The sequence below is a fragment of the Cydia pomonella genome, chromosome 23 (assembly GCF_033807575.1).
Source record: "Cydia pomonella isolate Wapato2018A chromosome 23, ilCydPomo1, whole genome shotgun sequence".
Lineage (NCBI taxonomy): Eukaryota > Metazoa > Arthropoda > Insecta > Lepidoptera > Tortricidae > Cydia > Cydia pomonella.
Genome location: NC_084725.1, coordinates 13,209,479 through 13,224,561, shown reverse-complemented (window position 1 = coordinate 13,224,561; position 15,083 = coordinate 13,209,479). Strand labels below are relative to the sequence as shown.

The 15,083-nt window shown below is 35.6% G+C and overlaps 1 protein-coding gene across 1 annotated transcript in view; it reads left to right on the top strand.

Annotated features, from left to right (window-relative positions):
- The first annotated feature begins 14,328 nt into the window (after nt 1–14,328).
- Nucleotides 14,329–15,083, top strand: part of LOC133530648 (lysine-specific demethylase RSBN1L-like) — a 30,690-nt gene continuing 29,935 nt past the window's right edge. The window contains exon 1 of the mRNA XM_061868665.1: nt 14,329–14,742. Within this exon, the coding sequence (XP_061724649.1) occupies nt 14,532–14,742 (211 nt within the window). The 5' untranslated portion in view covers nt 14,329–14,531. The remainder of the gene's footprint in view (nt 14,743–15,083) is intronic.

Sequence of the window (15,083 nt, the reverse complement as noted above, 5' to 3'; positions counted from 1 at the left end):
AGGCGTTCTACATGACATTAAAGCTCTCCAAGAGGCCTCTACGTGTTGGATCTATATCCCCACGCAAGCCTATCAAAAGACTGGGATTTATAGGCCCGTGAAATCCAAGGAGATACAATTATGTAAACAATGTCTTATTAGGTACCTAGGGATAAAAATTGACCGAATAAGTCAAGCCTATCCACCGTTCTTCGGTCCGTAGCCTACTTCTCTCCGCTGAATGCTGGGAAGTAAATCTTCGTCCTCCTGATCCACTTGTACTTAAGCGTTTTGGGTAGATCAAGACAAGTAGGTAAACAATTACTTTGATGAAAAGTTCCATGCTGGAGGAGGCAATTTGCAACACGGTAATCCATGGTGTTTCATATAGGTACACATCACATACATTATGTATAATTTTCATTTTCATCACACTTGCTCGAAAAAGGTTTTATTTCATGCTGGCGTACTGAAGGACAAAAGCCTATATTGTTCCCTCGGGAGTTATGGATTGTGAAAAAAAAAATAGCAACCGAATAGATCCATCGATTACCTTTATTAGGTATATTACCTCTATTTCTATTGTATTTTCATCGATGGTAAAGGTAAACAATATATACCTAAGCAAAGTTTTAGATCGATACGGCTATATAAAAGTAGGTAATACGGAATGGAGAGATCTAATTATATTGTTACTTTGTTACATGTAAAGTGAATTTAGGTGTGTTAATAATAACATTATTTTATTGGGAACTACGAAAATTCCGATATAAGTAATTTAACGGTCACGGTTAGTTACACTAGACTTAAATTGACCGGGATATAAACCATGATTACCTTTTATATTGTTTTAATATTATCGGGAGCTCCATAAAATAATATAAAACCGGTCAATTAAAGTCTAATTCAACTGTCTCCTAGCCTAGACGGTATTGACCCTGCTTACAAAGCTAGAGGTCCCAGGTTGAATTCCCGGTATGGGCAATTATTTGTGTGTTCATCACGAATATTTGTTCCCGAGTTATGGATGTTATCTATGCACCTAAGTATGAATTTATCTATACAAGTCTGTGTATCGTCGCCTAATACCCCAAGCACAAGTTTTTCTGAATTTGGGACTAGGTCGACCTGTGTGAGATTTTTATGGACTCACGAGCTCTCACCACGTACCAGCCTCATTCCTATCGAACACGTCTGTCAAATGGGACTATAAGAACAGTAAAGTTCGTAAGCATGATCCTGCACCACCCATCCACGAGGACTTAAAACGGGTTTGCTGAAGGAATGTGTCATCATGTCACAATAATTTCTAGAATGTAATTAATTCAATGAAATAGGTACCAATTCACATGTGTCAGAAGGTCAGAGGATGGCAGTTTTTTAAAAGACAAGGAATTTTGAATATAAAGGATACTATACCTATTTTTTTTTAAATGATTTTTGTCAAACAGTGTCTAATCTCAATAACAACAACATCAATAACAGTATGTGATAACCACTCTGAAGTTTAAGTTTTAACATACCAAGGTTTCAATATACATACGTATGCAAAAGCGGCTATAGTTATTAATATTTACAATACTAGTTGATGGAGGGTAGATTTAGTTTTTTTTTTCTGCCAACAAACTGTACTGCAGTTTGGCAGATTAGTAGTTTAAGGCTTTTTGTAATCTTCTTTTGATTCAAATAAATTAAAAAAAAAGAAAAATAAAAATATGTTTTACGGTTAGCTTTCATTTGATACCATTTTCTTCAGAGTGGCATGAAAATTGGAAAAGTTATTGAGTGAAGAACCAAATATGTGAAGTATTTAAGAATATAAAGTGCTTGCTATTTCAAAGCTAAACAAGAGATACTTGAATTTGTGTAGAATGCTTCTGAGATTTTCGGGCAGTAATCTGCACAGAAAACTATTTTTGCCTGTACAAAGTTTAATATCTAAAAATATCAAAAAGTAAGCTCTGTTTAAACTGAATATTATCGCCCCTAGTACAATGGCATAAACAGATGTTATATTTTAGACGAAATACCTACAAATTACGTTTTCTTGCTCTCCTCAAAAATTCGTTAAAACCGAGATACAGCAGCAAATGCGACATGCCGTGGCCTCGTACGTCTGAACTTTTTCTTACTGCACGTTAAATGGGGTTGACCGGTCGAAGTATTTTACAGATGGCGCCAGCATAGGTTTTGTCAGTCCTAACGAATAGCGTCAGATTCTTGATTTTATTGTACTTTAAAACACTTTAAGCCAAATTTCAGAACAAAACTAGAGACAATTTAATAGTAAATATTTCATAAATGTTAGAAAATGTAAAAAATGGAATTGCCACCTGAGGGCGAAACTCCAAACGCAACATTTCACTCGACAACTCTCGAGTGACTAATTTAACTATTGAGTTTAGGTTTCGAAACGTTTACGAATGTCATATTTGAATTTACACTCGCCCGCAGTCAGCGCGTTTGAAAACGGATACATAATATTCCTGTTCAGGGGTCGGGAACAGGCGGCCAGCGAACCTTCCTGGTTATTTTGTATATAAAATTTATATCAGGTCTACGTCTCTCAAGTCGGCTCGTTCGGTACGCAAATGATCATGACATAACATGACATGACAGGGACAACATGATTCGTGGCCTCGCGCTTACAAACATCGATTTTTTTCGTAGTACTACATATAGTAAACACCCCTATAATGGAACAGGCACTAGTAATGGAATGGTATAGACAAATCCTGTAAAACAAGTATTAACCATCAGTTTTTAATCGCTGGCAACATTTGACCATAAACAAGAGCCAAAGAGCTGCTTAAGTTTAATTTTTCATTGATACTTGTTAGTTTGAAAATTAATGGTGCCACAAAAAACCACAGTTTTTATTGGTTAATAATATTGAAACCAATTGCAGTAGCTTTCATTAAATACATAGAAAACATAAAGGACGAATTTGACATTCAACTTTTAAAGCGTAAAGCGGTAGAAACTTTACAGGTGTCGGTGAAATTACAAAAACACTCCAAATTTTCTCTTAAATGTTCCATGATTGGTGCCGTTAACATATTATAATTGTATCTGTACTTAATCTATGGTCTATTCAGATTTACTATATAAGTATCGCGAACCACGAAGAAAGGGTGCATATTTTTAAACAGCTTGATTGTAGATTTTCACTATCGAAAAGTATTACTATCAAGTAAGTAAGGCAAGCGCAAGCCCGTGCGGCATTTGAACTTGAGAGTACTGCCGCTGTCGGGAACTTTTTTTGTATCCTTTAAAATAGGTATTTGTTGACAATTGTTGTCGTTGTCAGTCGTCGTTGACATTGTCGAGTGCTCTTTGCATAATAATAAATTATCAGATATAGTGATAAAGTTGCAAATTATAAACAATGTGCATTGGCTGCTTAAAGGTTGCCGACCACTGCATTTATTCAACCGAAATATAACGCGAACCAATTAAGTGGTGATCTTATTACGCTCGAAGATCCCACATGGGCTGTACTTCGTAATTCGGCCACCTATAACACCCAGTTCTACCAACATACGAAAAAGGTAAATTACTGTCAAAATGAGCTATCTTTCGTAAAGGACGAGTTTGAGGTTGCATGTCACACTCGCATGTTAACTAAAAAGTATAGGTTTTTAGTTTCCGAGTAGTTTTCTCACCTAACGTCATCGAATAGTTAACGAATATTTTGCTGTCATGATACACTAGACCTTCTGCTCACTATTTAGAACAACAATGACCCTCTTTCAGATCATGAGAAATGAAAAATCTTAAACTTATGTATGTAACTAGAGCTGGCGGCGGCTTCCTCGCACAATTATCAGTATTGCGATACCACGAGGAAACGCCGCCAGCATCCTTGGTGCAATGCCTATTTTAGATTTAAGCCATGATATAGTAATCCTCTGTATATCATTGTATGCTGATGTATGGGTGCTGATGGGGTTGAACAAATACTGCAGTGCATCGGGAATGTTTGCGGAGAAAGGATTGCTTTTATACAAACTATACAATAATCCGTAAACGAGTCACCTCCCTGATGGGATGGAACAGCACCAGCAGCTTCCTGAAAGTCATCACACGAATACATGCCCTTACCAGGATTTGAACCCGGGACCATCAGCTTCGTAGGCAGGGTCACTGCCCACTAGGCCAGGTCGTCGATATAGAGTTACAATTCCCCGAAAATATTGGTCTAATTAATATCCAGGAAATAAATAAATAAATATTGCTAGGCTGAGCTTGTGTTGCGGGTACTCAGACAACGATATAAATAATATACAAATACTTAAATAGAAAACATCCATGACGCGGGAACAAATATCTGTGCTCATCACACAAATAAATGCCCTTAGCGGGATTCGAACCCAGGACCATCGGCTTCATAGGCAGGGTCACTACCCACTTGGCCAGGTCGGTCATCATGTATTTGGGAAATTTATTGCGAGTAATGTATATTGATATGGTTTATATGATTTTTAATTTAATTAATTATGAGTTATGCTTATGATTTTATTTTAATCTTAATTTATTGTATTTTTAAACTGTTTACCAATGTTTTTGACATGTGTACTAACATAAATATAAATAAATAAATATTATAGGACATTATTACACAAATTGTCTAAGTCCCACAGTAAGCTCAATAAGGCTTGTGTTGAATATGGATTTTGACTAATCTAAAATAAATATTATTCATTCATAAGTAAACACATTACTTAATATACTTAAGTACATTCGAAATCAATAGTAGTGTATAAAAGAATGCGCCAAAATCTGCCACCCTCTAATACATTTCCAAATAGAGATAAATATCTACTTCTACTACAGTCGTCATCAGAAATATTGGAGCAACCGTGGTGCTCAAAAATATCTGAACATGCACTCTAACGCCTTGACAATAGAGGCGTTCAGATATTTGTGAGCACCTTGCTCGCTCCGATACATCTGAAGGCAAGCTGAGGCCCTACCGCGAATATCGAAGTTCGCAAATAACCGGCATCTTACTCTTTTACTCCAATTAAGGCGTAATTAGAGTGAAAGAGGAAGATGCCCGCAATTTACAAACTTCGGTGTTCGCGGTAGGCCCAGGCGACTGAAAAATCGTCGACGCTAAATAATTAGCCATTCTAAACTTTATTGCGAATACTTAAGGTCCACTAAAGGTCAATTTTGCAAGTACGTGCGTGGAATATTAGTGGGATTCGAACACGGTATGCTAAAGCTAAACGCGGGATTTATGAATCGCCGGTTACGTAATGGCGGACGGGTGTAGTGTAGTCCTGCAGCCATGAGGATTAAAGCAAAAAAGTCTCAGATTGCGCACGTTATAAGAGTGGTGAGCTTATAGCGCTCTTATTATTGTTTTGGAATAACAATCGCTCTTATATGAGTCTTAGACAAGCTAGGACAGACTTTAGTAAGGTCAGTCTTATTACCTAGTCTTATATATGTTTATAAGAGCATTTTATAATACTATATTATAAGCCTCTTGCTCCTACAATAACATTTACAAAGTCTCATTGATCTTGAGAGTACCTGGTCTTATATCCCCATTCTCTAAGTTCATTTGATTTTATATTAGACTTTCTAAATGCTATTGTAAGAATGCAAGACTAATATCAGCATAGCATAATACTATTATAAGCCCCTTGCTCCTACAATAACATTTACGAAGTCTCATTGATCTTGAGAGTACCTGGTCTTATATCCCCATTCTCTAAGTTCATTTGATTTTATATTAGACTTTCTAAATGCTATTGTAAGAATGTAAGGCTAATATCAGCATAGCATAAGGACACTGTAAGTACGTACTTTTTTGATCTTATTTAAAGCTATAATAAGATCAACAGCGTCACTTTAGTAAGATATTGGAGTGATATAGGATCAGGATACTAAATCACACAAGACAAGTTCAATATAAGATGGTTTGATCTTAAATCGATTTTGGGAATGCATAAATTTAACCATTTCGCATCACCAACCTTGTCACTTAAATAAAAACACATTTAGTTTATTAGTATGTGTCTAGTAATCAAGTAAGGATAAACAAATATATTAAGGGTTTTACTAAGTAAAGCAAGAAACCCTAATTAATTCAACATGGCCATATCATTTATATTCAGAATGCCAAAGTTAGTGTAAATAATCTTAAAATACTCTAATAGTGCGCTTGAAAAATACACCTACAGCAATGGCTCACTATCAATACAAATAAATAAATAAAATAATTATAAGAGGATACAAATACCCATATTTGAACAGGCGCATGAAGTTTGAAGCGTAAAACAGGGTTTACTTTACAGTAAATAATATTTTCCCACGTGAATACTTACCGTAAAACATGAACACACACGATGATAACGAGCACGTTATTATATTTAAACATAATTCATAAACAGTTTGATAAATATTTACACTTTTTTTTTGTCACGCTGCAGATAATTTTATTCGTACACTTATACTTTACAAATAGAATCTTTCAACTCTGTGTGATCTTCCAAAAAATCAAAATAAGTTTATTTAGGCTTACAAGATACTTATGTAAAAGCGATATTAGCCTGAGGTAGCTTAAATTAGTTTTGGGAAGATTACTGTAAACGCAAACAGCATTCAATTAGACTGATATTAGAACGATATTAAAATAAATACGCTTATAATTTGTGCCCAAATCCGGGCTTATACGATGATATAAAATCAATATAAGAGCGAAAAAATTGTAGTCTTGAGACTGTTGTAAGCGTGTTTTTGCTAGTTGGGTTATTTAATTCTTAGGTAATTTTACATCTCAGAGACGGCGCGCGTGCCATCTTGTGTACCTAAACAGAAACAACAACATGTACACTGACATTTCACGCCAAAGGAAGTGCTGCCATCTACCGTTCTCTTTTTCTTGTGTCATTGGAAGCATAAATTTCACTTTTACACCTCGCACCAAAAATCTAACTTTTCCTGTGCTGCCCCTTGTTTATGCACGCTCCGTAAAGTACTAAAACAAAGGCAGCTCCTCTAGACATAAAACTTGCAACGAATCACTAACCAAAATTCATATTTTACAAGCTTTTTATTAACTTGCAGCGTACCTATGTATGTACTGGTCAAATCTTGCAAGTTAAATTTGACACACTTCTCGGTTTCCGATGAAGCTGAAAATTTGCATACATATGTATATCGGGTGACAATGCAATATTATAGTACCATCGAGCTGATCTGATGATCACGAGGTGGCCATATGAACTCTGTGATGAAACAACGCAACCATCATCATCATCATCATCATCATTTTTTATTCAATAACAATATTACATTGTGTTTGAAAAATCTTAAATCTAGGCACATGCATACAAAAAATATTTCAAAAACAAACATCATAAAAATAAATATTAAAACTAATTCAAATATAACGCCCGCTCAAATAGGTAGCCCAAAAATAAAAATAAAACATGAATAGTAATTAAAAAAAATTGTCATTAAAATATTAAAAATATTAAAAGAAAAAAAAACTAAAAATGTCAACAAGTAAGAAGAAAAATTAATCAAATAATATCATTTAAAAATTAATTAAGAAAATAAAAAAAAAATTGTAACATGTCAGAATAAGAAAATAAATTATAAATTAAGAGAAAAAAAATGTCACCTAGTAAAAAGGTATTAAGCAAAATAAATAAAATAAAAAAGTGAACAAGTAAAAAGACAAGAAAAAATTAAATATTATTATGTGAAAATTTCCAAAAAGGCGCAAAAATACAAACCTAATTGTGTTTGGGGTTTTTAGAATTATCTCGATGAGTATTAGTTGCCTGTTGTAAGAAAAGTACAGTCAGCGATAAAAGCTTCTACCAAAAATTAATTTTTTGGTAAAAACTTATTTTTCCTTATGTTTTTCTTTACAGAGGGCCTTTCGTGATAGTCAGAAATCAGAAATCAGAATTCGTTTATTGCGAGCCATGGTACATAGTTATTACATTTAAATTATAGAAACACATGGCACCCTGAAAAGGGTATTGCAAGTATTCTTATAGCTAGCTAGGACTAAAGTTATTAAATATAGTAGTACCCATTTATGAACATTATTTTTAAATACACATAAGTATAATATATTATAATTATTATTTTACTTAACCTATGGAGGAGATCAAAGTTAGTTTTTTTTTTATATTTATGTTATATATACCTACTAAGTATTACTTATAATTAATATTTCTTATTATATAAAATTATCTCCCATAAATTCTTGGGTAGAGTAATATGCTTTCTCTATTAAAAAGGATTTTAGTTTTGAAAGGATGATGAACGGGTTTAATTGTTTTATGTTTCTTATTGTCGAAATCTCTATCACTCTTGCGTATTCAAGCGATAGAGACGCAAACGAATTAAAGAAATAGTTCGCGGCATCGGCAGGCCCTCCTCATTAAAATCCGAGTCTCGTGAACTTTTGTAAGCACGTTCTATAACGATAATTACTATAAACTGAAATAAATGTCATATACCAAGAAAAAGTGACCAAGGCCTCCAGTGCCCCAGGCTGGAATCGAACCAGCGTCCTCTGCTATCGCGGCAGGTGCCTGAGTCACTCGGCCACCGGGGTCACGGCAGCATTGGTCGAATTTTTCCAAGTATATGCATTTCTTACTGAAGGCTTATGGCGCCCCCTTACTGGAGGCCTTGGTCACTTTTTCTTAGTATATGACATTTATTTCAGTTTATAATTTATATAGTAGAGGGTTTCTACTTGAAATAAAGAGAAATTAAAATATATTCTAGAAATAATTTAATTTGTTCTAATACTTCTAATGATAATTACTATTTCGGCAATTCAGTTTATGCAAAAAAATTCAAAATAACGGAGCCATGGTAGTTTGCGAGGTCTACCTACAGCACACAGAACCAACCAAATAATAACAAACTAAAATCTATTAGTATACTAAATAAGTTACAACTTAACTGGAGATATAGAACTATTTCTACTAAGTTACTTTTTTTTTAATTCCGTAGCCAAATGAAAAAAACGGAACCCTTATTTATATATTTTTGTCATGCTTCTTGTAAAGTATGCAACAAACATATTTTTGCCATAAATCAAAATATTGATAGCATCAAACGACGGTATCACAATTTATACTCTGTATGTTTAGGTATTTAAATAAAAGTAAACAAAAACTATCCTCATATAGCTCCATAAGCCAGTTGATGGTAGATGAAAACAATACATGATCAAATAATGTAAGGGGCTCCCCGCGGTTTTCATCGATTTTTGGCGAGTTTTGAGTCGTTACTCCTTCATTTGCACTACAGATAGAATTATAAGACAAACGGCTATCGGTTCTTTAATCTTTTATCTCCATTTTTGTCTGACGGATTTTGAAAGAAACTAATACTCATTTTTTTATGATTTTTATAAACATTGTCTAAACAAACACTATTTTCGTTACTAGACTGCTATGTAGTATCTTACATATATGAGATCTACATATTTAGGTTCGTCTTTGACGTCTCTAAAAATTTGGCAGAGTCTAATTTTAAAATAATTAAGTAACAAAAAAGTTGTGGCCAGAAAACCAGTTTTTTGGCCCAAATTTCTTCAATTTTGATGCCAAATATCTCGAAGATAATGAACTTTGAAGTAAATATGGGATACTATATTGCTTACAGCCGTTGCTATTAATATGATTAGCTACTAAAAACATTAGGAAACTAAGGGATTCAAATCGAAGGTCATTGGCGTTAGGGACCCCCTTAAAGTGACAGGTCCAGGCGGTTTTATATTTGGTTGGTTAACCAATAAATGTTATACCTATTATAACTACAAGAAAATGTACAAATTGTTTATAATATGCACTATGCAGTAGATGGAGGACTAGCCAAATTTATTTACATGTATACACATTAGTATGTCTAATGAACACAACGATAGATAAAGTATACGTGTGAATATGTACATAATAATGTGTTATTTAAATATCTTATTGATCAACATGCCACATTCGTGTGTACTGCATTTTTATTTGGACATTTTAGCACGTTTGTGTTTGCGAATCGCCATTTTGTATTGGTTTTAAGCGAGATGGGTTTTTAGTTTAATTTATTTATTTAAATATTATTATTTTTATATAATTTTTAAAGGGTCGGCAACGCGCATGTAACACCTCTGGAGTTGCAGGCGTTCATAGGCTACGGTGACTGCTTACCATCAGGCGGGCCGTATGCTTGCTTGCCACCGTCGTGGTATAAAAAAAAAAATTTAGGTACTTATGGCTTCTGGGTTATTGTTATTACTGTTAATCTACAAATGGATGACAATTGACAAGACATACTGTTTGCAAAAAAAAAACATTTTTGGTACAAGTTTTTATCGCTGACTGTACTTTTCTTTCCACAGGCAACTAATACTCATCAAGACTATTCTAACAACCCCAAACACAATTAGTTTGCGTTGTTTTATCACAGAGTTCCCATAGCCATATCCTGTCTCCATCATCAAATCAGGTCCATGTCATCATTATATTGCATTGTCATCCGATTTACATATGTATGCAAAATTTCAGCTCAATCGGAAATCGGAAAGTGGGTCAAAATTTGCTTCCAAGATTTGTCCCAGACTAACTAACAGAACAAGTTGTAAATAAAACCAACCGGCCAAGAGCATGTCGGGCCATGCTCAGTGTAGGGCTCCGTAGTTACCCGCTTGTCACAATAGGCTTATTTATTTACGTTATCAAAAGACTAGAACGTAACTGGTAAATATTAAAAAGATAATAATACTTCGTAATAGGAGCTGGGGTTCGAACCCACGACGTCATGGATATTAGCCGCTCATCTTCACCGTTATTTCGATAATAGTACCTACAGTAAAAAGTAAAAAAAAAACCGGCCAAGTGCGGGTTCGTTTTTCTCGCGCACCGAGAATTCCGTACAAACTTTGAATTATCTGTATAAAGGCTAGATACTTTTGATCAGAAGTACCTATATACTAAGTTACTAAGTATAATTGTGTACAGCGCCATCTATCGGCAAATTGTTGCAAGTATGTTGGTTTTTAGGGTTCCGTACCCAAAGGGTCAAACGGGACCCTATTACTGAGACTCCGCTGTCCGTCCGTACGTCCGTCCGTCTGTCAACAGGCTGTATCTCATGAACCGTGATAGTTAGCCAGTTGAAATTTTCACAGATTATGTATTTCTGTTGCCGCTATAACAACAAAGTACCAGGGCGACCGAGCTTTGCTCGGTTATAACTATTTATTGTTATATGGTGGTGTATAGGTGATAATCTTAACTACATTATTTACTAAATTAAACTTGTCTAAAACAATAAAAATAAAAAAATTATATATAAACTTGAACATATAAAAAAAAAACAAAAGTTAGTCACAGGGCGAGATTCGAACCCGTATCACTCGTTTAGCAGTCCGCGTCTTAACCCGCTGGACCAGACGGACAGTGGCCGGCGATACGAAATTAGCGACCATATTCTGGGTCGAAAGAAAAACGCATGAAAACTCGAAAACACGCGTTTTCCCAAACATAAAACTAATCTAGATCGATTGTATACCCCCAAAAACCCCCATATACCAAATTTCAGCAAAATCGTTAGAGCCGTTTCCGAGATCACAGAAATATATACAAGAATTGCTCGTTTAAAGGTATAAGATACTAAAAACAAAATAAAATAAATATTTAAGGGGACTCCCATACACAACGCGATTTTTACATAATGGTACGGAACCCTTCGTGCGCGAGTTCGACTTGCACTTGGCCGATTTTTACGAAAGCGATTGCCATCTGACCTTCCAACCCAGAGGGTAAACTATAGTCCTTATTGGGATTAGTCCGGTTTCCTCACATTTTCCTTCGCCGAAAAGCGACTGGTAAATATCAAATGATATTTCGTACATAAGTTTCGAAACTTTTATTGGTACGAGCCGGGGTTTGAACCCACGAACCCGAATTGCAAGTCGCAGGCTCTTAAGGCTCCTCTACACGATGGCAGGTCAGTCCAAGGGACGCATTTATGCGTTAGAGGGAGTAAGCGATATTGTTATCTCATTCCACCTCATCTGCGTCCCTTAGACTAGCCTACGCTGGGCCATCGTATTACCCACTCTTAGTACCGCTAGGCCACCAGCACTCCCGCTACTTGGCCAACGCGCTCTTCTATTTTTCTCGCTCGCAAATTAAATTCCTTGGCTGACAATTTTGCATCCCGCTCCTAATACATGATGATGATAAAGAACTTTAACATTGACACACATTGATAAGGATCTCGACACGACCACTTCATCAGAAACATTATAGAAGGTAAAATAAATGGAAGGACAGGGAGGGGAAGACCAAGAAAAAGTTTATGAGCCAAGTAAAGGAGCATGTAGGAGCCGTGTCGTACCAAAAGGCCTACCGCGAACCACGTTCGACGTGTTGCCTCCCTGTCATGCTTACGTACAAATTTACAAGTGCGACAGAGAGGCAACACGTCGAACGTGGTTCGCGGTAGGCCCTCAGGACACTAAAGCGCTGGCTTCGGATCGACCAAGGTGGAGACAACTTCATCAAGCTGCGCCGACAAGAGCCCTGCTCTTAAATTAAAGAAGAGGTAAGGATCTTAAATAAATAAATATTATAGGACATTATTACACAAATTGACTAAGTCCCACAGTAAGCTCAATGAGGCTTGTGTTGAGGATACTTAGACAACGATATATATAATATATAAATATTTATAAATACTTGAATACATAGAAAACACCCATGACTCAGGAACAAATATCCATGCTCATCACACGAATACATGCCGTTACCAGGATTTGAACCCGGGACCATCAGCTTCGTAGGCAGGGTCACTATATACCCACTAGGCCAAACCGGTCGTCAAATCTTGATATGAAACAGCACTGCAGCATCACCACCAGAAGTCTACAGCATTTCTAACGGATGGCCCACTCTAGTTCTTGTAAAGAAAAATTAATTGGTAGCTTCACCTTAGTGATGGTCATGGTCTTAAACAAGATTTTAAGCTGTTGCCAGAGGGCGCTGGTTAATTTCTGAATGGAGTTTAAAAAAAAACAGCCAAGAGCATATCGGGCCATGCTCAGAGTAGGGTTCCGTAGTTACTCTTCCGTCACAATAAGCTAAACTGGAGCTTAAAGTATAGTAGATTATTAACCATGGGATGAACTGTGGATAGTACGTCTTTTTACTCTGAAGGGGAAACTTTTTGCCATAACTCAAAAACAGCTAAACTGATCATGTCCGCTATAGTTTTAATTTAATGTCTTTCTTAAGCTCGAATTTCACGATTTTTTTCATATTTTTTTGTCCTATGGTTCAAAAGTTAGAGGGGCGGAGGGGACACATTTTTTTTCTTTCGGAGCGATTATCTCCGAATATATCCACTTTATCAAAAAATGTTTGTTGAAAACCCCTGTTTTGAAAGACCTTTCAAACGATATCCCACCTCTATCCTATCCTTTACGTGTAGGGGAGGTACCCTAAAAAAAAAATAGATTTTATTCTACGACTTTATCGGCTTTATTGATTTATATATCCGTGCCAAATTTCAGCTTTCTAACATTAACGACCACGGAGCAAAGCCTCGGACAGACAGAGAGACAGACATACAGACATGGCCTGTGACATGGCGAAACTATAAGGGTGCCTAGTTGACTACGGAACCCTAAAAATAATTGATAATTTACCTAGGACCTAGGTCCTAGTACCTTTACATTATATCATGTTATTCATGTTTAAATTAACGTGAGGAGTGCACGTGCATAAAATGATATATAAGTAATTATTTGTTGAAATAAAATACCAGTCAGCTTAATACGATATAAACCTTGACCTTATTTAACGTAAATATTTATAAAAACAAAAATAAGCATTTTGATAGCACACACAGTGCAAGTGTTATTTATACGTCATAATTTCATGGAAGTTTGTGTTTAAAATAACACTTGCACTGCATGTGCTAACTTTCAAAATCGTTGCAGACTTATCTTGGTCAACTTGGTAAACCAAGATTGAAGTAAGAATGAATTTGCTATACAACGCCATCTGTGCGTAAATTACTGAACCACCAAGTTGAATAATGTAGGCAATGACAATATAGTGCAAGATCTTGCAAATGCCATTTTACTCACCTATCTCTATCTACTACAACATCATAGAGGGCGCTAATGTACCTCCTATTTTAAGCAATTAAAAATTACTTAATTTTATTAGCTTAAAAATAGAAATGTTATATTAATAAAAAATTAATACTGCCTATTAATAAAATAAAATAAAACATGTATGTTTGGCTGTATGAATCAGTGTCAGTGCCTTAATCGGCATACGACATTTTGTACGTGTTGAAAAACTCCACAAAAAAAGTGTGAGTTAGCAGTAAATGGCGTCGCAAGTTGTTTTTTATTCCGAATCAATGTGTTTCTCGCCGTTTTGTGAAATTGTAAACTATATCCACGTTGCCAGTGTGTCATTTGTTAGTGGCGTGGTTATTTAAGTGACGAAACCAGCGTATGTTTTGTTGATACCAGCGTTGGCTTCTAAACAATGGCGTCCAGTGGCCCGCTGGATTCCCATGTAAAAGTTGGTGAAAATTGCGATTATACTGACGATTACTTCAGTGGAAATAGCGATGCAGACGCCGGCGAAGCCACTAAACGTCGTCGGGTGACGCACGACTATCGAAAACTTTCGAAACTGGGATATGATCCAACTATGTCAACCACTTCGAGACAGGGCTCTACATCGGAACCTAAAGGTAATCTATGCTATACACTTGCCAATAGCATTCTTAATCTACTATAAAATGTTTCCTAATGTGTTTACTAGGATATGAGTGTATGTTTTTGTTAATAATTTTGGTGGGAAATTTGGTAACCTATGAATATACTAAGTTACATCATGTATAGAGGTCATTACTGTTTATAAACATTTCATCGTATTTTAGGACGATTTTTTTGTTATTTATCATATATTTGGAAGTTTTTCCGTAGTTTAAGTGTTGGTTGTTGGAGTATTTGCGATGGTATTCTGACTATTGCATCAATTGACTGACCTTGCTGAGACTTTCTACTGCCTACTTTTAAATTACGATGACGT